The sequence below is a fragment of the Gigantopelta aegis genome, chromosome 2, assembly GCF_016097555.1.
Source record: "Gigantopelta aegis isolate Gae_Host chromosome 2, Gae_host_genome, whole genome shotgun sequence".
Classification (NCBI taxonomy): Eukaryota; Metazoa; Mollusca; class Gastropoda; order Neomphalida; family Peltospiridae; genus Gigantopelta; species Gigantopelta aegis.
Window position 1 is genome coordinate 5998688 of NC_054700.1, and position 25368 is coordinate 6024055.

General features: G+C 36.6%; 1 protein-coding gene across 3 annotated transcripts in view; it reads left to right on the forward strand.

Annotated features, from left to right (window-relative positions):
• LOC121380459 (proprotein convertase subtilisin/kexin type 6-like) overlaps window positions 1-25368 on the forward strand; it is a 92186-nt gene that overhangs the window by 49105 nt on the left and 17713 nt on the right. For all 3 annotated transcript variants that reach the window (XM_041509282.1, XM_041509290.1, XM_041509295.1), the window contains exons 2-10: window positions 3113-3217; window positions 12822-12938; window positions 15640-15774; window positions 18763-18839; window positions 20055-20143; window positions 21553-21725; window positions 22722-22934; window positions 24143-24243; window positions 24858-24961. In XM_041509282.1, the coding sequence (XP_041365216.1) occupies window positions 3113-3217; window positions 12822-12938; window positions 15640-15774; window positions 18763-18839; window positions 20055-20143; window positions 21553-21725; window positions 22722-22934; window positions 24143-24243; window positions 24858-24961 (1114 nt within the window). The remainder of the gene's footprint in view (window positions 1-3112; window positions 3218-12821; window positions 12939-15639; window positions 15775-18762; window positions 18840-20054; window positions 20144-21552; window positions 21726-22721; window positions 22935-24142; window positions 24244-24857; window positions 24962-25368) is intronic.

Here is a 25368-nt window from a genome sequence, read left to right on the forward strand (position 1 = left end):
GTTGCCCACCGGGCAACTATCACAATTTCACATTTGTGCACCCCTGCTTGGATCACTTTCGAAACTTGTTAAAGGGACATTCCTGAGTTTGCTGAAATATTTAAGATGTTATCGACTAACAAAGACTTTTTAACGATTGTAATTACATATCTAATATATTTTTCTGCATAAAATATTTGTGGCTTTATATTAAACGTGTTTCTGATCGTTCTAATATTTGTACTAGGTTAAATGTCATCTTATTTCCTAAAATATAGTTTTTTCATACGTACGAAATTATTTGAAGACAAAATCCAGTTTGGGCTTCTTACAAATATTAAGACTACCAGAAACACATTGAATATATAGACACTGATATTCTAAACAAGAAAATATATTTAATATGTAAGTTTAATCGTAGAAATATTTTATTTTTCGGAAATATCTTACAATGCAGCAAACTCAGGAATGTCCCTTTAATGGTTACGACTTGGGAATGACAGGAGTGATTTACGTGTATGACAAGAAGTCAAACAGCAAATTATCAATTGAAACTGAAACCACATTATATATATATATGACTTCCAAGGACACTGTAACACATCTGTACATGTATGCAACCTGAATCCAAACATCACAAATTATCAACTGAAACAGACATCCCATTATAACACCCAAGGACACCACGACATATGTCTGTGATGTCACTTGTTCTACTCCAGTATAATGACTCCCAATGACACCGTGACACATCTTTGATGTCACTTGTTCTACTCCAGTATAATGACTCCCAATGACACCGTGACACATCTTTGATGTCACTTGTTCTACTCCAGTATAATGACTCCCAATGACACCGTGACACATCTGTGATGTCACTTGTTCTACTCCTGTATAATGACTCCCAATGACACCGTGACACATCTGTGATGTCACTTGTTCTACTCCAGTATAATGACTCCGAATAAAACTACAACACATCTGTGATGTCACCTGTTCTATTCCAGTATAATGACACCGTGATGTCACTTGTTCTAGTCCATTATAATAACTCCCAAGGACACTGTGACATGTCTGTGATATTTCTTATTTCACTCCATTATAATAACTCCCAAGGACACTGCAACATGCCCGTGACGGCTCGAACTTAATGGCGGCACCGACGGCATTTGCCGTTGTTGAGATGCAAATTGCCATAGTGACATCACAGATGTGTTGCAGATTTATTTGGGGGGTGGGGGGGGGGGGGTGTCATTAACACAAGCAATGTAGTTTAATAAGTCATTAGAAGTTAAGTGCTATGGTTAATACGTAGCTCATGATGCTAAATGGCAGAAAATTGATGCACCATGATGGTTGTTTATATTTCTCTGGAGACCCACTTATTCATATATAATATTTGCCTGTCTGGCAGTTCATATTTAATATTTGTCCATCTGGCAGTGTTCAAATTTCATAGCAGGTCCTGTCCCAAGCAGTATCCCATGACTGGTATGTCAAAGATTGTTGTATACATGTGCTGTCCTGTCTGGGAAAGTACTTTTAAAAGATCCCTTGCTGATAATGGAAAAGACGTAACAGCTTTCCTCTAAGTCTGTGTCAGAATTATCAAATGTTTAACATCTAAAAGCCAGTGATTAATAATCATATTGATGATGTATATAATTATAAGCATTATCTAGCTTTTTTCTAGAAATTAAACAAATTAAAAATACCCAATATTGATGGGGGTTTTTTAATGCCATATTTCTCTAGTCTGACAGTGGTAATATACTCTGTGTCCAGTTTAATATGCATGCAGATCTGAAAAACTGTACGTCAAACATATGGTTGTCAAACATATGGTTGTACGTGTAGATATGTATATATACAGGGAAACTTCACATCGCCATTAAGCTAAATAATGACTAAACAGTAAATTTGTATGGCTATTGATTTTTGTGTACATGTACGTGCGTTGTTGTGTTTTTAGTCAATTTTCACCAGCTGACTACTGAATTGGAGTAAATATCTCAGTTGCATGCTCGTTAAATTTAAATGTCCACATGTGTGTGGTATTGACATAGCTTGTCGATTTGAGGTTTTCTCTGTATTGATGTTGGGATTGGACAGGGCTTGGGGTGAGGGTTAGATCTTTTTTTGCAAAAGTCAAATGGAACTGAACAGTTTTGTAATTTAGAGAAAGGGAGGGAGGGGAGAAGAGAGAGAGAGAGAGAGACAGACAGACAGACAGAAAGAGAGAGGAAGATGGGAGAGAATAGAGACAGAGAAAGGGAGAGAAAGAAAGAGAAAGAAAAGGGTTGGGGGAGGGTAGGTGCACATGTACTGTGAGAGGAGTATGTAAATATTGGAATAGTTGTGATGACCAATATCAACCAATATCAAATAAAAGCTAAAATGTAAGCCATTGTATATTAGACTTTGAACTGACACTATGGGTTAATGTTTATGCTCCAAAAATGATAAGTAACCCATTTCATGGGATCTACTGTTTAATGTACATGCATGCAACATTGTATAGCTCAGTTGGTGGAGCGCTTGCATAAAGTGTCTGCCAACCAATGCTTCATGGGGACCAGTATTTTAAAGGATTTAAAATGTGCTGCCCTGTCCGTGGAAAAGTGCATATAGTAGATTCCTTGCTGCTAATGGAAACATGTACCAACTTACATGCATATCAGAGTTATCTAGTGTTTGACACGCAATAGCTAACCAAACTTGTAAGTTTAAATTTAATAAGCAAATGAAAAATTATGGGTTTGCAAAACTTTATGTATACTTGTATTTGCACAAGCATCAGGTGCATGAAACTTGTTCTTGCAAATTTTTTTTAAAACTTATATGTGCAGTTAGAACTGTCAATGGAATGGTGCAGATAGTAGATTCTCTCTCTCTCTCTCTCTCTCTCTCTCTCTCTCTCTCTCTCTCTCTCTCTCTCTCTCTGTGTCTGTCTGTCTGTCTCTCTGTCTCTCTGTCTCTGTCTCTGTCTCTGTCTGTTGGAATAACCAAACCACACATTGTAATTTATGGATTCCATATGGCCACATGCAGTTTAAAATATGATGAGATGTTGTTCAATTAGACCTTTTACTGCCTTTCTTTTAATGTTTGTTTGCATTTTCTGTGTTTTTAGATTGGAAGTCTAGATGACCACTACTTGTTTGAGATTCCTAACCGTGCCAAACGATCAAACTCACCAAGTTTGGAACATGACGACTTGCTTCACAATCACCCGGAGGTAAAAAAAAAAAAATATGTCAGCATTTGAAATTCATTTTATGGAGAGGGAAACAATCTTTACTTCTCAAATTTTAATCTTGAAACAAGAGCTAGAAATCGATCTTTATTTATCTTAAATTTTAATGTTGAAACAAGAGCTAGAAATTGAGAAGCATGTAATTGTAGATTGCAGATGTTAATGCAAATTTTACAACTTTATAATACTTTAAAGGTCCTATGTCAAAGTTGAAATTAATCTATCCCACACATAATCTTTACATAATTAACTCAAGAATAATCATTTTAAAAATCTTGTACTGGACAACAAGAAGGGTTCCATAATAATTTGTGGCTAAGGCGTAGTAAAAAAAATTGTTTGGTTCCGGTTACCCGACCGTCCCTAAATTTTTGGTGCCGACCCTAAACTTTTTTTAACCTTTTCTCCACCCTTTTTTTTTTCCACCTGTTTTATTTAATAATCCATTAATATCAATCCAAATTTTCGTCGACTCTAAAAACAACAACTGCAGAGAGATGCCACGAGATCTGTCAGTCCAAGATCTCGTTACCAGAAGACCCGGAACACTTCGCGCAATTTTACTTCCGAAGAGTTTCAAATGAAAAGCTTCCGAGAGCCATTCGGAACTCCTCGTACATTTCCGCGAAATATAAGCGTAGTGAAATGTGACGAGGTGTTCCGATTCCTTGGATGTCGTTTCATTTGAAATTGATTTAAATACATGTGTAATATTATTTGATTTGAATGAGCACATTTTTGACATTCTACTCTGTAAATGGAAGACACCATTGACACCACATGCTCTCGGACGTGTTCTCGTACTCATTCGGAACTACTCGGAACTTGTGAATCCAATCTTCAAAATGTTACGCTAGTTTACTGTTAAAAAGCAGAATGATACAAATTTCTAGTCTATTTTGGTAGGGGAATTCCCTAAAACGTAATCGAACTTCTAGAAATACCGAGTTACGATTCAATGTTAAACATAAAGAGTAAACATGAAAATAGCCGATTATGCTGAAAAGATTACTTAAATTAAATATTTAGACATCAACTCTATCAATATTTTGCATTTGTTTGACAAATAACCCCTGTATTTATTATTAAATATGATGATATCCATGGCATTTGAAATGAACTGGTAGTACCCAAAACCTTAAGAAATGACAACTCTTTTCACATTTAATAGCGTCTGCAGTGCTGTAGTTGTGAGGGGGTGTAAACATGTTGTGGATCAGACCTTTAAAAGCAAAAATACAAACCTGTTTTACCTCTTTGTCAACAGTGCAAAGATAATGTGCAGTGTCCTTATGGACGACCAAAAGGGAAACTGTTTTCCTGAAAATAGTTGTTTTCTTTTGATATCTCTGCTATGAGGATAGTTAGTATGGAGATCTTTTTGTTAACTTATTTTGTTAATTTTTATTGACATCTTCATTGTGTTCATGAAGTACATTTTGTTACTACAATACTGGCAATGAAATAGGCCAGGGAGATCAGTGTTGTTGCTGTGAGGGGGTGTAACCATGTTGTGGATCAGACCTTTGATATTAAAACTTTTTTCCAATGAACAAATTATAGTGTTATTTTAGTGTTATCATAGTTTATAACCTTACCGTGTAGTATTAGACTTGGGTGGTGTTTACATTAATACCGATTGTGGTTTGACTAGGTTACGACATGGGTTTTTTTTTATAGAAAATAATTAATGATTCTCATTAGAGTATGTATTGTCAGTTGCACTGTAACACAAAGAAAGAGCTTTTAATATATTAATCTGCTATACTATTCAGGAAATATTAGCTCGAAAATGGGGGGGAGGGGGGGGGGGGAAGGTTTTCCCTACCTACCTACCCTATTTGTTTTTGGCATGTAACAGGAACCAAACAAATTTTTTTACTTGGCCTAAATATAACATGGTCACCATCTTTGTTCTTTGTCAGTTGTCTGCAAAGAATTATGGAACAAACTTAGTCTGTTGAATGCGTGCATGCACATAAAATGGTGATGTCACTAGTTTATGTGTGTGATACACTCAAGATTCCCCTCTAAAATACCTTTTTTTTTCTATTAGTAAATGGAATTATTTGGTTGTAATTTTTTATAGGCATATAGCTGAAGGTATAAACTTTATGTTTCAAAGTAAAAATTTATTAATATTTTTGACGGGGTCTGCCATTATTGCAACTCTGACATAGCACCTTTAAGATGGAAAACAAAGTCTGCTTGTGATCTGGATTATCATAAAGCATACTGTGTATTTTCAATGTCGGTTGTCTCTTACTCCTTGATAATTTCGGGCCTTGCTGGTGAAGGTGATACAGTGTTTTACAAATAGACATGAATTGCAGTTCTCAAAACTGGCCTCTGTGGTGTCAAGGTTAAGCCATCGGACATAAGTCTGGTAGGTACAGGGTTCACCCAGAATGCATTTTAACAACTCAGTGGGCAAGTGTAAAACCATTACACTGACTTCTCTCTCACTAAGAACTAACCACTACCCCGAAACTGCTCTGTGATCTGGGACATTAAATATTTATTAAAAAAAAGAAAAACATAGCAAAAAAAACAACCATCATAACTAACCACTAACTCACTGTCCTGGACCAACAGCCCAGATAGCTGAGGCGTGTGTGGCCAGGACAGCATGCTTGAACCTTAATTGGATATAAGCACGAAAGTAAGTTAAAAGAGGAAGAGAAGAGAGTTGTAAAAACGTGTTAAATTTGAGGAATCTTCATCCTCACTGCAGATCAAGAACCCAGCTCTTGCACGTACCTCTATCAATTAATGGTTCTAAGTCAATTTCCCACCGGAAAATAAAGCAGTTTCATAAAACCTGAAATTGGCTTGAAATCACTTAAGAAAATCATTATAGTGTTTCAGCCATTATGTTTTTATTTGTGACCATCAACCAACCAATACTTAATCTTGGAACTACGGAATTCGACTTTGTTTTTCTCAAAATAAATAAAAAACCGAGTTAATGGCTTTTACCACTGGATGGCAATATTATTTCTAGCCAATACCTTTTAACTGTTGATTGGACAGTGAACTGAGAGGTGTCATTAAACACCCATTCTTCCCAGGCACTGAAGTCTGTAGAGAAACAAAATGTCCATTGGCTTGTTGATTAGTACAGACAGTTCATGACACACACACACACACACACACACACACACACACACACACACACACACACACACACACACACACACACACACACACACACACACACACACACACACACCGTTCCCTTCAGAAACATTTCTCTAGTATGCAGGGCTCGAATTTAACAGTGGCACTGATGGCAATTGTAATAGCAGCGATATGAATTGCTGTAGGTCATGGACATTATCTTTTTTTTTGCTTTTTTTTAGTCGCTGAATAAAAATTACTTCCGTTACTTTAAGGGATAAATTTAGGTTATTCATTCTGTGTTTACATGTATTTTTTGCAAATGTTACAAATTTAAATTATCATTTCTGTAGGCAGTCAAAACTAATTGCTGTCTTGTGAGCATTTTGCCAAACATTTTAAAATTGCCGTAATCAATTCCTAGATTCGAGCCATGAGAAGGTATCCAAGGTTTTATCACTTATGTATGTGGCTAGTCATTGATATATATATGGAATAACTGATTACTGTCTTTAGATATCGGCTTTATCCTGCAATTTGCCATTCCACCTGAGTTATTTCTTTTATTCTGCAAGCCTACAGGGATAGTTGGAAAATCATTATTTATTCCATTTTAGTGTACACAAATAGAGTATTGCCAACCTAGCAAGGGATTTGCCGTATGACGTCATACAAGATACATGACGTCATTCTTTGTAAGACGCTAGCTACATTCTGTCACATTCAAAAAGCGTTTCTAAACTCCCAATTCATAAACAAATATACAAGTTTTGTATTGTTATCGCAAAATAAAATTTATTTGCATTTACTGTACTAAAACAAATGATATATGTAGTATGTTTATTGAAAATCTAGTCTGAAATACTCGAGTCGAGTGGGGCTAATGTCACGTGACCTATATTTTATCTAGTCATCATATCTTGACAATGAATACAGTGATTGTGGGATAAATATATATATATCTGACTCATTTTATAACCCAATTTTGAATGTTAAAAAAAAATCCCAACTTTTCATCTTGAACTGTAATTATTTTAAAATATTTTAACGTCATTAACATTATAAGCTTGAGGCTACATGATTTGCACATTAGTTATTATTCATCAAATAACATTCTGTGTTGCTGTCAGAGATACAAATATAATTCATCTGGTTACAAATTCAAGACTGATAATTTATTACCAGGGTTTTAGATTGTTTTTGGTTTCTTATAAATAATTGATTATGCAGTATAATTTTGTACTGACTTATTGTTAACACTTAGAATCAATCCCCGTCATGTGGGCCTATTGGGCTAATTCTCATTCCAGCCAGTTCGCCATGATTGTTATGTTAAAGGCCGTGGTATGTGCTATCCTGTCTGTGGGATGGTGCATACAAAAGATCCTTTGCTACTAATGGAAAAATGTAGCTGGTTAATTCTCTCAGACTATATGTCAAAGTTACCAAATGTTTGACATCCAATAGCTGATGATTAATAAATCAATATGCTCTAGTGGTGTCATTAAACAAAATAAACTTTAACTTTTATTGTTAACGCAGCAATATAATATTGAAATAGCTGATTTATTCTTTAAACTAACAGGAGATGAAATGGATTTAATATTATACATGTAGTAGTATTTTTTGTTAACATACAGGAAGGGAAGGCCAGGAACTATATTAAAGTGCCCATATCCAATAGGTTCAGGCACGCCCATCCCGGACTTTACCTCGGACTTAGCCAGTGGTCAACTCCGGGATAACAGGGAGGAAGGGAAGTTCGAAATAAGATGAAGGGTCAATTTCATTACGGCCTAAATAATTTCCAAACATAAAATGGCGAATTTAAATAAATTTATAGGCACCATATAAAATATATGTATCAATAGAGAATTACTTGGCACAAGTTAACGCACAGTCTTGGCCATGAACAGAATCAAGTGAGCTAAAGATCACTCTCCTGAAAGAATATGCAAGTTATCACATGATGAAATCTCAAATGATGTTTTTTTTTAAATTGTTATTGAAAGGCAATCAGTTTGCTGCAGACCTATAAAACTTTCCACGCAAGTATAGATGAGAGCGCAAGTGATCACTTGCTTTTCCTGATGATATTAATTTTTTTATTACAAGGCGATCAATTTTGCCACTTGCCAAAACCTTCCAGGTGAGTTATCACTTGCCTTTCCTGGCAAATACTACGGTAGTAGTTTATGTATGATGTTTTTGAAGTTGAACAGAAAATTCCCCTCTTTAATGTAAAACAATGCTAAATCTGCTAAAGTCAGATCCTTGGATGTCAGGTTGAATTTGAGAAATAAAACCTTACAACCTCTTATCAATTTTGCTACTCACCTAAAACGTTCCAGGTAAGTTACCAGTTGCCTTTTCGGGTGAAGACTGATTACCAACACATAGTAGTAGTTTACTTAATATTGTTTAAAATTGAACCTAAAATTCCCAACTTTATATATACTAGTGGAAAAAAGTTCCTGTGATTGAAATGAATGTGTATAACATTTTATTTACTTGAAGTCTGGCCATGAAAATTGTAGAAAATGATTCGTTAGCCATTCCCTTCATAATTCCAAAGGTTTTCTGTCAACTGACATTTTTTGTGCACAGCTTGCCTTATGCACATTTTGAGTCACGTGATCCTGGTTGATGTTATTTTCCTTTTCGTTGAACCGCAAAACGATTGTATGGCTTCTCACCACTCAAAAAAACATGTTCTTTGGCATCTGATTGTCTTCAACGTGATGTCACACCTTTCAGAAAATGGACAACTTCTAGCAATTGGTATGCTTAAAGTTGGAATGGCACAAAACATTGTTGCTAGACATTGTGGTGTTCATTAGTGTTAATCAGAACACCATACAGTGTCTGCAGAGATGTTATCAACAGTTACCAGTACTCGAGGGAACGTACGTGTGACAACAACTTTTGAAAAATGCCTATATCAGGCTATGGTACACCTACGGAATCGATATTTGGAAGTCTGACATCCCAAAACATCACTGAATTAAGAACAATTAGTGGAAGAACTGTAAGCAACTGGTCATGTGATTACAAAATGACTGTTCAGCAATACATTGTCCTTTTACATCATCAATGTAGGTTCAGAAATCATGACTGGTTTACCGTACTTTTATCAGATAAATAATACATGTATGGCAAACAAAAGGTTTTGATTCATTTAAAAAGAATAAGTATTAGTGAGATTTTAATGATACACAGGAACCTTTTTTCATTAGTATATAAAACAATGCTAAATCTATCAAAAGTCAGATCGATGGGTATCAGGTTAAATTTTATAAAGAAAACCTCCTTTCAATTTTCTAGGTGAGTATACTTTATTACAAAAATTTGAAGTTGAACCTAAAATTCCCAATTTTATATTTAAATAAAATTATGCTAAATCTACCAAAATTAGATCCATGGATGTCGGGTTACATTTCACAATTGAAACCCTGCATGTCACGGTGCCCATGTCAGTCATGTTATAGATCAACAATAAATATTTTGAGGTGTCACTGTAAGCAAACATTGCCGTCCTTTTCGTGTTTCGTCCGTGTGTACCCACACCGAATTGTTCCACCATTTGTCAGTCAGTCGAAAATGAAGGCCAAAACTTTAATTAGCCCATCAGTGTCAACATTCTGCGAAAGTGTATACATGTGGTGGTTTGAACAGGTAGGTTAAAGCTGGATGATACCTGTGTGTGCAGATGAGTCAGGTAAAACAGTTCCGTGGAGGAAAACACGACTTAAAGGTCTCACTCCTCACTTACAGACCAAATATTTACTTCCCTTGCCTTGAGCATTACGGGGTGTTAAAACAAATTTAAATAAATAAATGAGGCAACTTGATGGTGAGGGACAGCCTTTGTGGCGCAGTGGTTAAGCCATCGGACTACAGGCTGATAGGTACAGGGATCGCAGCCCGGTACTGGCTCCAACCCAGAGTGAATTCTTAAGGGCTCAATGGGTAGGTGTAAGACCACTACACCCTCTTCTCTCTCACTAACCAACTAACAACTTAACCCACTGTCCTGGACAGACAGCCCAGATAGCTGAGGTGTGTGTCCAGGACAGTGTGCTTGAACCGTAATTAGATATAAGCACGGAAATAAGTTGAAATGTAAATGATGGTGAGGGGTAGGGGATGGTAAAAGAGCCTGCATTCGACATTCCATTATATAAGTAATATTTGGTGGGGGGTTTTCTGTCACGTGATTTGTGAAATCATTCTATATTAGTATGAAACCAGAACATACTGAGCACTATAAAGATTAGAGTAAAATGTTGTAGCTGTAAAAAGTAGTGACCCACCCTCTCACCACCACCACCACCACCCATAAAAGGACACAAAATTCAAACTCTCAAAATAAAAAAAATAAAAATAAAAAAATCAACAAAAAACCCTTGGAAACAATAAAAACCCAAAACATACAAAAACACCCGACAAGACACACAAACACATGCATGCGCACACGCACACACACACACACACACACACACACACACGCACACACGCACTTATGCACTTGCACACACGCACACAAATACTTGAGATTATTGCAATCATCAAATAGCTGTACATGCATGTATATGTGGATATAATTCAGACTTTTTCTTTTAATTCAAGTCAAGACAAGATATTTATTCAGTTATTGAGGCCACATGACCAAGATAACTACTTTTAAAACAAATTAATTGTGCGCTGTGTGTACAAATTACAGTACAGGTATAATCAATTTCAACTGGCAGATTTCTTTTTAAAAACAAGGCTATTCCTTCAATACACTTTATATTTTGGGTAGAAATCAATAAATTAAATTTTTCTCTTGAAGGATTTACTATAAAGTATTCGATATGAAATATTTCCTGCTCAAAGCATAATATGGACATACTAAAAGAAAATGTTTCTTTTAATTCATACATTTGAGAAGTTAAAATAAAAGTCTGTTAAAATCTTCTTTTTTTATTATTATTATTATTATTATTAAACTGTGTACCTGTCCCTAGTAATTGTTGACATGAATGCTGGAATACAACAAACCAAGAAAAGTGATAAACGATTACTAAAAGTACAGTGCTGTCCGGTGTATCGGCGCACCTAAGCATTCAAGGACCATTTTCTATGTGAACACTGTAAAATACTTAATAAAATGTGTCTCTCACCAATGAAGAAGTGCATAATCTGAAATACACTACAAATTGTTTTATGTCTGTAGTAAATAAACATTGTAAAATGGTGCATAAATATAGGCACCCCCTTGTATCCAAAACAATTTGCATGTCCTGTGATTCGGTGCAGTAGCAGTAGATGTGGATCGTTGACTCCGCTATTTATAGACCACCCATGACCTCACTTTTAGCCCACAAACGCTACACTATTGTCCCAAAATTATTTTAGTACTTTTTTGTTTTGTCTTGTTAAAAATATTACTATGAAAATGAACGATCACACATGACCCATCTCATGATCAGTTTCAGAATCGTTTTTTTGAGTGGCACAGTACTACAAATGTATACATGTTCGTGTCATGCATGGCTAAGATGCCTACATGGATTTTATTTTTCTCGGGTAGATTGTGCACACAGTGGATCTTATTTCGCTTTTATTTTTTATAACAATGTGATAATTGTGAACTGGAATGACTGTCAATTAAGGTGTAAAATGTTTGTTTTGTTTGCATTTGCCTGGTTTTCCTTTTGAGTTTAAATAAAAATAATCGAACAAAAATAATTACATTTATACTGTTTACTATAATTTTAAAAATGCGGGAAAGGTGTTTTCAGACTGGTTTTAACATTCTTAATATCAATAAGCTGACCTACTTCGCGTTTATATACACGAAAACAGGTGTATGATTTATTTTGAAATTATGATATAATTATTGATAATTCTAATTTTTTTTTTAATTGCACCCTTAACAATAAATATATTGATACTTTATTAACCATTGAAAAAGAAATTGAACTTTAATTCGTTAAAAACACCGACAACATGACAAATTCCTAAGCATACTCAAGCAAAATACCAAGTGCACCGAATCACCGGAAGCGCCGATACACCGGACACGGTTGTATAATTTCCCCATTTCTATTCATGCAGTAATATTTATTTTAATAATAAATACGTGTACTATTACTTTTGGTTTTGTTATCATGGTATTTTATTTAAAGTACAATGGAATATAGTAGCTACTTCTAAGTCTGTTCCACTTTGGATTATGCCAAAGAGAAATAAAAAAATTCTTCCATCCCCATGACACAAAAAAATCAAAAGATTAATTAACAGACTGAGTCACAGGCTCAACACCTGAAATGTGCTTAACAGACTGAGTGTTTATGTGACAGACCTATGGTGACGATGTGTTGTCTGTAATTTCTACAGCACATAATAATAATTTTTACAATCACTTCCATTCTGTGTTTGCTTTGTTTATTTTTTATGAATTTTCTTTTCTTTTTTGTAGGTTATATGGCATGAACAGCAAGTTAGTATAAAACGGGTAAAGCGAGACTTTCAAAATACAGACACCAGTAATCCATTACATTTTATTGATCCACAGTATAAAGACCAGTGGTATTTGGTGAGTTGGTGTTGTTTATTTTCGATATTTAAAAATCAGACATAATACAGTCTAATACTGACAAGTAAAAAAAGCCCTGAAGAAACTATCGTTTAATGACATTTTAAATATGACTAGGGCGGGACATAGCCCAGCGGTAAAGCGTTTGCTTGATGTGCGGTCGGTCTGGGATCGATCCCCGTCGGTGGGCCCATTGGGCTATTTCTCACTCCAGCCAGTGCACCACGACTGGTATATCTAAGGCCGTGGTATGTGTTATCGTGTCTGTGGGATAAGTGCATATAAAAGATCCCTTGCTGCTAATCGAAAAGAGTAGCCCATGAAGTGGCGACAGCGAGTTTCCTCTCTATATCTGGGTGGTCCATAACCAAATGTCTGACGCCATATAACCGTAAATAAAATGTGTTGAGTGCGTCGTTAAATAAAACATTTCTTTCCATCCTTCCTTTAAATATGACTAGATCATTTGCACTTTTAAAATAGTGTCGATATAACCAGACTATTTTACAAATGTTTAACATGTCCTGAGGATTCTTTAAACAAATGTTCCTGTCCTTCCTTTCCTTTTCTCCCTCTACCAAGTCAGACCTCGCAGTTTAAGGGGAGTTATCAATTTGGATATCCATTCCATTCCATTCCAAAAATTATTTACATGCTCCTATACCACGAAGGTTTCAAGCATGTCTGTCCTGGGCATAATCTCTGGCCTTTGCCAGTGACTAAGTCCAGGACAGAGAAGGGGGGGGGGGGGGATAAGTTTGAGGTGGGCGGAATTTGGAATACGAATTTAGTTGTGTCCAGCGACTGCGCGGACCGACTAGTAGACACCGAAAATGAGCCGTGTTCTGACTGGCTGAATTTCGATTCCTTCGGGTCTAACTAGAAAAAGCTATAGTCTACAGAGAATAACTGCACCTAACATCATGTCCGGACTAAGAATTTAAACCCAAAAATAAGTTTGACTGCTCGGCCAAAAAGGTTTTAAGGTGATTTGAGCAATTGAACGGGCGCCAAAGTAAATTGCGTTGGACTATTTATAAAAAAAATAAACATAGAAATTTTGAATCTCGATCGAAAACGTTTAAAGTCCAACTAAGCCCAAAAAGGAGGATACCTGTCCTAGTTAAGGTTGGTTTCTCGGGGATCCTGGAGTTACTCGGAGTGACGGCAGCTGGTCTTGTCGCTGGCGTAGAGCCTGTACTACCGTGGAGTAACCGGGGCCGCAGACTGCTCTGAGCATCTTGTGAAGAGACCTGTTGTCTATCTTCCAAAACAAGACGCACTGTCTAAAGGTCTGGTCCCTTCGATGGGTCACGATCACTCCCGGCGTACTACCAAAGGTCTTGTGGTGGATTTCGTAGCTGCTGCCGTCCTCCATTGGCTTCCAGTCGATGTTAGCGAAACCTCCTCGGAGTTTGGTCGGTTGAAGAGTGTCCCCTTGCATGTACGGGTGGAGCTGATGGCGAAGTCCACCCAGGGCCAGGCTCCATTCGTCCTCGTCCTCGTCCTCTTCCTCTTCCTCTTTCAGGGGGACGGCTTCCGGCGGCGGCTTGGTCTTGGCTGGTTGGGTGGTCGGTGATGACGCCTTCCTTTTTGGTGCCGCCACAGCAACAAATCCTGGTGACGACTCAACGGGAGCGGTCGTTAAAGTTGACCGCTGCACCGAAGTCGTCGTTTTAGGAGTGGAGGTCCATTTCGGTGGTGACCTACTGGCCGGCTGGCACATCGCTGTGTCCAAGTCCAAGTAGGGCGGGTCCGGGGATGCGGGTGCCGATGGCTGTCGCGTCCTCTCCGGAGAACTCGGTGGGGGCGGCGACGCAGAAGGGACCGCCACTGGGGGTTGAGCCGCCAGCTTTGTCCCCTCCTGAGCCGTCCCCAGCACGGGTTTCTTCCTTCTCCTTCCTCTTCCAGTTCCTCCGGTCCTCTTCTTTGGAGGCGGGTCTCCATATACCAGAGACATGGTCGCCCGTGACCCGGTATAGGTGACCCTAAACTCCAACAAGGAGCCAAAGCTGGCTATCAGTCCCCCCATATCCATATCACTGCCCTGAGACTAGTTCAAGAAGACTCATTTGTAACTCCTCTTAGCATGTGAATTAAAAAATAAAGTACAACAAAAGTATTAAATATCAATGTTTAATATAGTAATATTTTAAATGGCTCCTCATAATCTTAAGTTAGGAGAGCAATTAATCACTCCTGTCCAAAAAAACATTCACATCCAAGTTTGCCAAGTGTTGAAATTACCAAATGTTCGAAACCAAATACAGTAAAGTACTCTTATAACGACCTGTAAGGGACCATGATAGTTAGTTTCTTATAGCAGTGGTTCGTTGTACACATTTGTACAAGTTGGTTATTAATGTACAGGGAGATAAAACGGGACTTTACGATCAGTTCGCTCTATGCAGTAGTTCGTTCTAAGCATGTTCGTTATAAGTATGCTTTACTGTAGCTGTAGTTTAAAGTGTGTTGATGTGTCATTGAACAAATAAATATTCCTTTCATTTTATATGATGATGATGAACAGTATAAAGTTTTTTATATGATGATGAACAGTATAAAGTTTTTATATGATGACGAACAGTATAAAGTTTTTTATATGATGATGAACAGTATAATTAAAGGTTTTTATATGATGACGAACAGTATAAAGGTTTTTTTACTGAGACTTTGACAGATGTTGTTTTGATTTTTCTAGCATGGTGGCGCCACTGGTGGATTTGACATGAATGTAATCCCGGCATGGAAGAAAGGTTTTTCAGGAAAAAATGTTGTCATTACAATTCTTGATGACGGAATCGAGCGCACGCACACAGATCTGATAGAAAACTATGTATGTTAAAACTGTTGTGAAATTATTATTATTATTTTTTTTTAATGAGTGGAAGTGTTATGCTTTTGTGGGGATAGCAATGTCAACGTTTGCATTCAGCTTAGAACATGGGGGTTGTGTGGGGGGGGGGGGGGGGGGCGTAGCCCAGTGATAAAGCACTCGCTTGGTGCACGGTCGGTTTGTGATCAATCCCCATCGGTAGGCCCAGTGGGTTATTTCTCATTTCAACCACAACTGGTAAATCAAAGGCCATGGTATGTGCTATCCTATCTGTGGGATGGTGCATATAAAAGATCCCTTGCTACTAATGAAAAAAAGTAATGGGTTTCCTCTCAAAGACTATATGTCAAAATTACCAAATGTTTGACATCCAATAGCCAATGATTAATAAATCAATATGCAGTGGAGGATTTTTCATGCCAGTACCTACTCCAACCCAGAGTGAGTGCACCGCTAGGCTCAATGGGTAGGTATATGGTTACATACACCGAGTTTCACCCACTTCACGGGTGAGATTATGGTGTGTCTCCAGAGTGTATGACTCCACATGGAGGATGATTATCCGGCATGCACTGCAGGTTCCGTGTACCCCGGGCTCGGGTGATACCGAGATAGCTCTACTGACAACAAGCGTGGAGTACGGACCTGTCAAGTAGTCCCATACCGAAATGGAAATACAGCGGCTTCACCATTCATCTCATCATCATCATCATCATCATCATCATCATCCATGTTTGTAAATTTAATGTCCAACAAAAAAATGTCTTTGTCTCTGTTAAATGTTTGTGGCATTTATTAAAAATATATTTTAAAAAATCAAATAAAAAATCAGTGTGCTCTAGTTGTGTCGTTAAAGAAAACAAACAAACTTTCAGCTCAGAACAGTGAAATTTGTCTTATATACTGAACAACAAAGAAAATGAGATATTTTAATATATTTTTTCATGATAAAATAAAATCAGTTGTACAGGGAGAAATGTTACATTTTTATGGTGGCAGTAATGTCACCTTTAGTTCAAATCGGTGAAATGTGACTTTAAACTAAACAAACAAACACATTTCTTTGTGATAAAATATTAATTTGGTAAATAGACTGACAGAAAGTAAAGTAAAGTTTGTTTTATTTAACGACGCCGCTAGAGCACATTGATTTTTTATCTTATCATCGGCTATTGGACGTCTAGACTGACAGAATGAGCCAAACAGAATGAGCCAAAAATATTCACATATATATTATTGTTTAGAATATCAGTGTCTGTATATTCAATGTGTTTGTGGTGTCTTAATATTTGTAAGAAGCCCAAACTGGATTTTGTCTTCAAATAATTTTGTACGTACGAAAAAACAACTGTTTAATAAATAAAATGAAATTTAACCTAGTACAAATATTAGAACGATCAGAAACATGTTTAACATACAGCCACTAATATTGTATGCAGAAAAATATACTTGATATATAATTACAGTCCTTAAAAAGTCTCTGTTTGTCGATAACATGTAAAAAAATTAAGCAAAGTCAAGAATGTCCCTTTAAGAAAATCATACAGTAATGATAAGAGTAATTAATTTTGTCAAAAAGTTAATTAAAAAAAATAATATCTGTTAAAACATTTTGGTATGGTGCCATACCCATTTTACACTCTGACAGAAATCCTGCTTGCTTACATGTAGTTCTCATACACATGTACCCCTGACAAAAATTAAAAACAAATATTTTATTATCAGTATTTTTTATTATACCAAACCATTTTTTGATGTGGAAGACTTTTAAATGCATAGAATCCTTAGAAAACCACTGAAATGTTTTGGTTTTTATTTCACCTATTTACATGTATTATTGATTATGTTGCAGTGTCATCATACTGATATTACTAGACATGTATACCCTGTAAGTAGTCTACACCGGTGTAGAGTTTTACTTAATTACACTTGTATGCATTACTGTCTGGCTCATTCATTGTTTGGAGATGTTTTGTGCATTAAAGTTCCTACAAAGAGTTTCATAGGGTTCAGATGAATGCAAGCTGTTACTGTTTCAGTCTATCATTAACCGACCCTAAAACGTTTGAAAACATATTGTTTAATTTTTTTATCATATCATGGGTGCAACTTTTCCAACAGACGCTGCAGCAAGTGACCATGTCAACTTTTGCATTTACATGTAGCTAATTTGTGAGGTCCCCCCACCCCCCACCCCCCAGCTACTGGATGCCCACCACGCAAACATCACAATTTTACATTTGTGCACCCCTGTACTCATTACCCCCCCTCCCCCCAAATATGCTGCAAAGCTTTCATATTAGCTGCAAAGCTTTCATATTAGCATCAAACTCTTAATTTGTTTAAATGTAGAATGGATACCACAAAAATGAAAAGAAAAGGAAGATAACGACTTTCAAAAAACCAGAATCCAGATCATCAGAGACTGATGAAATTAACACCTGGAATAGAATACTGTTAGCAAAAAGATGTAGCAAACCTAATGACAAACTGATATATTATCCGTTGAAAAGTGCACATTGTTTGACCGGTAACAGTATATCTCACAGAATAACATGGAACCATTCATGTTGTTTTTTGTGAAATACAAATTGATTAATTTATTTTTTGACAATTTCTACTTTTTCATGTTACATTTTGGCGAAGCAGTTTAGGTTTCCTTTATATACATGTAAAAGAGAGAGAATTTTGTATATACAGTGACAGTCGCATACTATTATTAATAAATCATGAGCTATATTAGGGTAAGCAAGTGACAAAATTGTCATAATGTACATCAGTTATAAAATCTGTCTTAAAAGAAAATTATGATATATGCTGACACGACACATATTGGGTTTTTTTCTTTCTTTTTTTCTATCCAATTTGAAACCTCAGTTTATGGTTTTTTTAAATATCAGAATTTTATTTTATTTTTACTTTGTTGGTGTTTAGTAATTTAAAGGTATTATACTCCGATTTTGATATTGTTTTGCATTCTATTTTTAGGATCCTTATGCCAGTTATGATGTGAATAACCATGACAATGATCCTCTGCCAAGATATGATCCTTCAAATGAGAATAGGTAATGAGTGGGCTTCTGTTTGAACATATTAACCCTTTAACTGCATACTGCATTCTCAAAGTAGGCATGATAAAGGTTTTGTTTTGCTCTATCTTTCCATAACTATACATGTATGGTAAAATTTATTGCATGCTCAGTTCTAGCAGTATGTCTTTTATGTTGGTTTTTAAATAATAATTTATAAAAAAAAAGTTATATAAGAATTGTTTGTTATTTTTTGAGAATTTATCGTATATAACAGTCAAAAATTGTATAAAATCGTGTAGCGTAGCGAAGTGATTTTATATTAAATTTGTGACTGTTATACATACAAAAATATTACAAACAATTCTTATAATTACAAACAGCACAACTTATTTGTTAAAACTACACATAATTCATAAATCTAACATTCTTCCCATGATCTGCTTTACGTAATGACGTCCCATTTGATGTAATGATGTCATTTTCTTAGGTATTTATTTTAAAATCCTTCACTACGCTACACAATTTTATGCAGTTTCTGACAGTCGTACATCGATAAATTCATTTAAAAAAATAACAGACAGATTTTATGTAATTACAAAGACAGGAGCTTGTGCAGAGGGTGGGTTATGGCAGTCGAACCCTCCCCTTAATCAAGCAGATTTTCTCTTTTTTTCAATACTTTTCCAGGGAAGCATGTTTCAACCACTTATAAATTTCACTAGACACAGTTTAGCCCCCCACCTTCTGAAATGTATGAACAAATGCCTAAGCACACCATATTTAGTTAAAATACACATAAATCGGCTTCTAACATCCTTTCCATAACCTGTTTTACCTAATGACGTCCCAGCTGGTGTAATGACGTCATTTTCAGAGGTTTATCAAAGGATAACATTCAGTTTTTCTTCCACATTGTCCAATCCGAATTGAGGAAATCGTATAAAAGCGGAAAGTTTGTAATTATAACACAAAACAAAGTACAGCATGTTATGCAAAAAATTTCTGGATTAACCCCATGTCAGGATATGTAAATTTTGATTTGTGAAGCCCTGTTTTAATGATGTAATCTGTGTGTTTCTTATTCCAGACAAGGAGCAGGAAATAGCCCAGTGTTAAAGTGCTCACTTGATGCACAGTCGGTTTAGGATCGATTCCCGTCGGTGTGCCCATTGGGCTGTTTCTCGTTCCACCCATTGTACCATGACTGGGCTTGTTTTAGTGATGTAATCTGTGTTTTTTTTGTTCCAGACACGGCACGCGGTGTGCGGGTGAAGTGGCCGCCGCGATGAACAACACCAAGTGTGGCGTGGGCGTCGCCTTCAAAGCAAGGATCGGAGGCAAGTTTACTGATAAACGATAACAACACAACTATTAACTTAATCAGTGCTTGACAAATGTTTGAGAAAGTCGCTGGCCCTCACAGAAGCTTCGACTAGCACTCTGTGTATTACAGTGATAGTTTCCACTAGCCCAGAACAAACATTTACTAGCCTAAGCCATGACTAAGGGCTAGTGGATTTGTAAAATCCTGAATTAATACTTTAAAAATCTAATTTGTCTACAGCTGTGTTAGTGATTTTATTCTGCATCATAGATTTTCAAGATATGATGATATATATATTTCTGTATTTTTGGTCACTAACCTAAAGTATATTATCATTAGATATAAACTAGATGTAATTTATTTACTTCAGACAAGAGTTTTAATTTCATACTCTTTATATCTTTGGTTTCAATACAGTGTATACAAATAAAGTTTTGTATTGTCATGAAGATAACATATTAACAAAACTTATGTATATATTATGAATTTTAAGACTAGAAGTTAAACCTATAGTTCATCCCATCTTCTACAAAAGTGTTTTTTTGATAATAATTTCAGTTTGGTTGAGCATAAGAAGAAAACTAAAAGTGTGAAATAAATAACAAAACAAATACAATTTTTGTGTGCAAGCTACAAAACAATGGACTCAGAAATAAATAACTTGTAGTAAATTCCATAGTATGAAAAAAGGCGTTCCCTGTGGGACGGACTATAGTATGTTTACATGTTATTGTCATTTATTTCACTCCGGGGGCGGGACCTATCACAGTGGTACAGCGCTTACCTGATGCGTGATCAATCTAGGATCGATTCCTGCCAGTGGGCCCATTGGGCTATTTCTCGTTCCAGCCAGTGCTCCACAACTGGTGTAACAAAGGCCATGGTATGTACTGTTCTGTCTGTGGGATGGTGCATATAAAAGATCCCTTGCTGTTAATTGAAAAGAATAGCCCATAAAGTGGTGACAGCAGGTTTCCTCTCTCAATATCTATGTAGTCCTTAACCATACGTCCGATGCCATGTAACTGTAAATAAAATGTGTTGAGTGCATTGTTAAATAAAACATTTCCTTCCTTATTTCACGCAGAAAATTACATTATTACGGAGTGAAATGAAGCATGTAAATTTCATGCTATATTACTTGTACGGTTTGCAGTTATATGAATTGTGGTTCAGTCATAGATATATGTGTACATGTAAAACTGGGCTTAGTTTGTTGTCATGTTTATCACTGACTACTGTTGACTGTAGTTGTGAAGATGCTGGATGGACCTGATTTTAAATTAGATAAGAGATTATGTGTGATGTTCTCATTGTTTATCATGTTTATCACTGACTGTAGTTATAAAAATGTATGACGGACCTGATTTTAAATTAGATTTGATTATGTTTGAGGTTATTGTTGTTTATCTCTGACTGTAGGTGTGAAGATGCTGGATGGTGAGGTGTATGATGCGGTGGAAGCGAACTCGCTCAGTTTTAACCGGTCTCACATCGACATCTACTCGGCAAGCTGGGGACCGGACGATGACGGTCGGGTGGTCGATGGGCCTGGCAAGCTTGCCAAGAAAGCTTTCCTTGAGGGGATTCAGAAAGTAAATACTGTTTCTCTATTTTTAAGGAGGGAATTCAGAAAGTAAATACTACTTTTTTTTGTATTTTTAGTGGATTCAGAAAGGTAATTAAATGAATGGTTAAAAAGATAGGAGCATGCATCAATATATAAGTGAAGAATGGTTTTACACATGTCGGTAACGTCAGAATATTTAATTAAATGAAAAGAACACATGGTAAAGTTTGATCAGTGATGTTTTGTTGAAACCTAAGATACACATAAAGTAACAGTAGCATAAAAATGATTATGAATGAATAGCAGTGTATTATTAGTACATGTACAACATGTATGTATGTGAAGGATTTTGTGAAGTCCTACGATATCTGGAGAGGGGATACAACCAGGACAGAACAGTTGGAACATGTCCAGGAGAGGTGAAAAGAACGCACCCCAAGTCTGTGAAATTTGTCGTGACGTAGGCATTGTTGTGCTTCGAGCGACATCTACCGGTGACATCAGAATACAAACTTTCAAAATTATTTCAAGCAATTGGGACATGGGGATTCCCATGGTATTTATCGATATAAAACCTGCTTTTTCACTCCATTTGATAAAAACGTGATCTAAGTGTGTTACAGGTTTGTAGATTAACCAAATTATAATTTATTTTAGCTGGATGGAACTAGGGTGTGCGGCTTTAACCTAATACTCCAGTGATGTGAAGTTACTTGTTTTGTTTTTTTTACCAAATAATAACGATTGCATATAGAATGCTGCCACTTATATAACGGCAAAATCACGTTGTGCTCTGCCTTAAGAGTGGATAATTCATGGGTAGATAACTCGTACATTTTTTTTAATTAACTGTTGGTCCTAAACTATGCAAATCATATGGCCATATGTTGTATTTCCCTCAGAATGTATTGCTACATACATTGTAGACTTTGCATTGAAATGTATACAAAAGGTGGTGTATGTGCAGCATTAATTTTTTGTATGTTATTAATCATTAACTCACTGTCTGTTGTGTTTGTAGGGCCGAGGTGGAAAAGGCTCCATCTTTGTGTGGGCATCTGGCAATGGTGGCGCCGCTAAAGACTCGTGTAATTGCGACGGTTACACGGACAGCATCTACACCCTGTCAATCAGCAGCACGTCGGAACATGGCACCAAGCCCTGGTACCTGGAGGAGTGCAGTTCAACCCTCGCCACCACCTACAGCAGTGGGGCCTATAACGAGAGACAGATCGTAAGTGGCTTGTTAGACATACAGTTGTTGGGTTTGGTTTTTATTATCGTCTGTACATGGCACCAAGCCCTGGTACCTGGAGTAGTGCAGTTCAACCCTCACCACTACCTACAGCAGTGGGGCCTACAACAAGAGACAGATTGTAAGTCATTGGGTTTGGTTTTTATTATCCTCTGTACATGGCATCAAGCCCTGGTACCTGGAGGAGTGCAGTTCAACCCTCGCCACCACCTACAGCAGTGGGGCCTACAATGAGAGACAGATCGTAAGTTGCTTGTTAGACATACAGTTGTTGGGTTTGGTTTTTATTATCGTCTGTACATGGCACCAAGCAATTGTACCTGGAGTAGTGCAGTTCAATACTCGCCACCACCTACACGATGGGGCTTGTTAGTCTCCATTTGTTGGGTTTGGTTTTTATTTTCTTTCGCAATGCAATTTGCAGGGGATATTAAAACCTATCAGTCTGTCTGTCGTTCTGTTCAATAATATTTTCGAAGTACCACTCCAAAACATTTCCAGATAATTTCACAAAATGTTGTACCCATATTACTCTAGTGGTATGGTGGTGCTTTTTAGTATGAATGATTTTTCATTTTCCATAGTTTGTCGGTTACCATAGAAACAAATATTCAGAGATATAAGATTTATTATTTCCAGAGCACATCTCCAAAACTATTCAAGATAATTGTCCAGCATTCATATGGATTGCTAGATTTTTTCACTTTTCAGAATATGTTATGCAATCCATACTAATTGTTTATTTTAAAGACAATCATTGACAAACACAACCAGTGTACAAGCCCTCTATATTATTTCACCTAAAAGAGATCAAAGGCTGTGGTATGTGCTGTTCTGTCTGTGGGAAAGTGAATATAAAAGATCCCTTTCTGTTAATGGAAAAATGTAGCGGGTTTCCTCTGAAGACTACTTGTCAAAATATTACCCGGTGTTTGACATCCAATAGCCAATGATTACTTAATGTGCTCTAGTGGTGTTATTTTATTTTATTACTATTATTTTAAACTTTAACCTAACAGAGTGTTAAATGTTTAATGTTTTGTGATTTCAGACAACCGTTGGCTTGCACAACCGATGTACGAGCTCTCACACCGGGACCTCATTCTCGGCCCCTCTTGCAGCTGGATGTGTCGCTCTATTGTTACACCTAAAGGAGAAGTTAAATGTTTAATGTTTTGTGATTTCAGACAACTGTTGACTTGCACAACCGATGTACGAGCTCTCACACCGGGACCTCAGCCTCGGCCCCTCTTGCAGCTGGACTTGTCGCTCTCATGTTGGAAGCCAAGTAAAGATAACACATCTCGCATTTTACATCAAGTAGTAACTTATTGTTCTGCGCCACTCCACCCCTCTTCTATTCTTTCATTCTCTCCGTCCATTACTGTTGCTACCTAATCATGGTCCACATCTCCCCAGTTTCTCATCCCTCAAAATATCCAGCCCCCATCAGGGTTTTACATCAGGATTGTTTTCGACGGTATAGACTTTTAAGAGAGAGAGAGGGGGATGGAGAGAAAGATAGAGGGAGTGTGACAGATAAACAAAGAGAGATGGAGAGAGAAAAAGGGAGAGACAGAGAGCGAGAAAGAGAATGTTTTAATTCCTCAAATGCTTAGATGTGCTTTTCTGCTATTGGAAAATTCACAGGTACATTTAAACTACTTTTTAACCTTTCTGAAAATAGTTTTAGAGGATATAAATTACAAACTTTCTGAAAAGTTGATGGTATGGATTTTTACACTTTTTATGCTTTGGAAAAATTGCTGCCCCTCAGTCCCTTACCCACGCATCTCTGCATTCTTTCTCCATCCTATCGTGGGTGTTTTTTTCCTCCGTTTTTTTATTTTTTATTCATGATGTATAAATTATTGACTTATGATAATATACCTGTGTTTTCAGCCCTCAGCTGACGTGGCGTGACGTGCAGTACATCACAATGCTGGCCGCTAACCCAAATCCTATGACTGACGGAGAGTGGGTCATCAATGGTTTGGGAAGGAAAGGTATTGGCAGCAGCAGAGATACACTCATTTATTTACTCATTTTTAAATATTGTTTTTTACCTTTTTTCAGTAATTATACTTATAAAAAAATATATTTCAGCTGTAATTGTATTGAATATTTCTGCACAAAATCACAAAATTAATTGGTGGGTTTTTTTATAAGTGAGTCAAGTTATAGGCTGAGATTTATGGTGTGCCATGCATGGATATGGATGTACATCAGGTAAGGGAAGACAGTTCTGCAGTGGAGGAAATGACTCAGGTTGTATAGCATTTTGTTGTGCTAGCACTAGGTAAGTATGAATAATAATGAAAATTAGATTTTTTTTTCTCTCCAAATTTCATCCTCAAACCGACAAAATCACCAATGCAAGGGAGATAATTCATGTTAATAACGTACTACCACC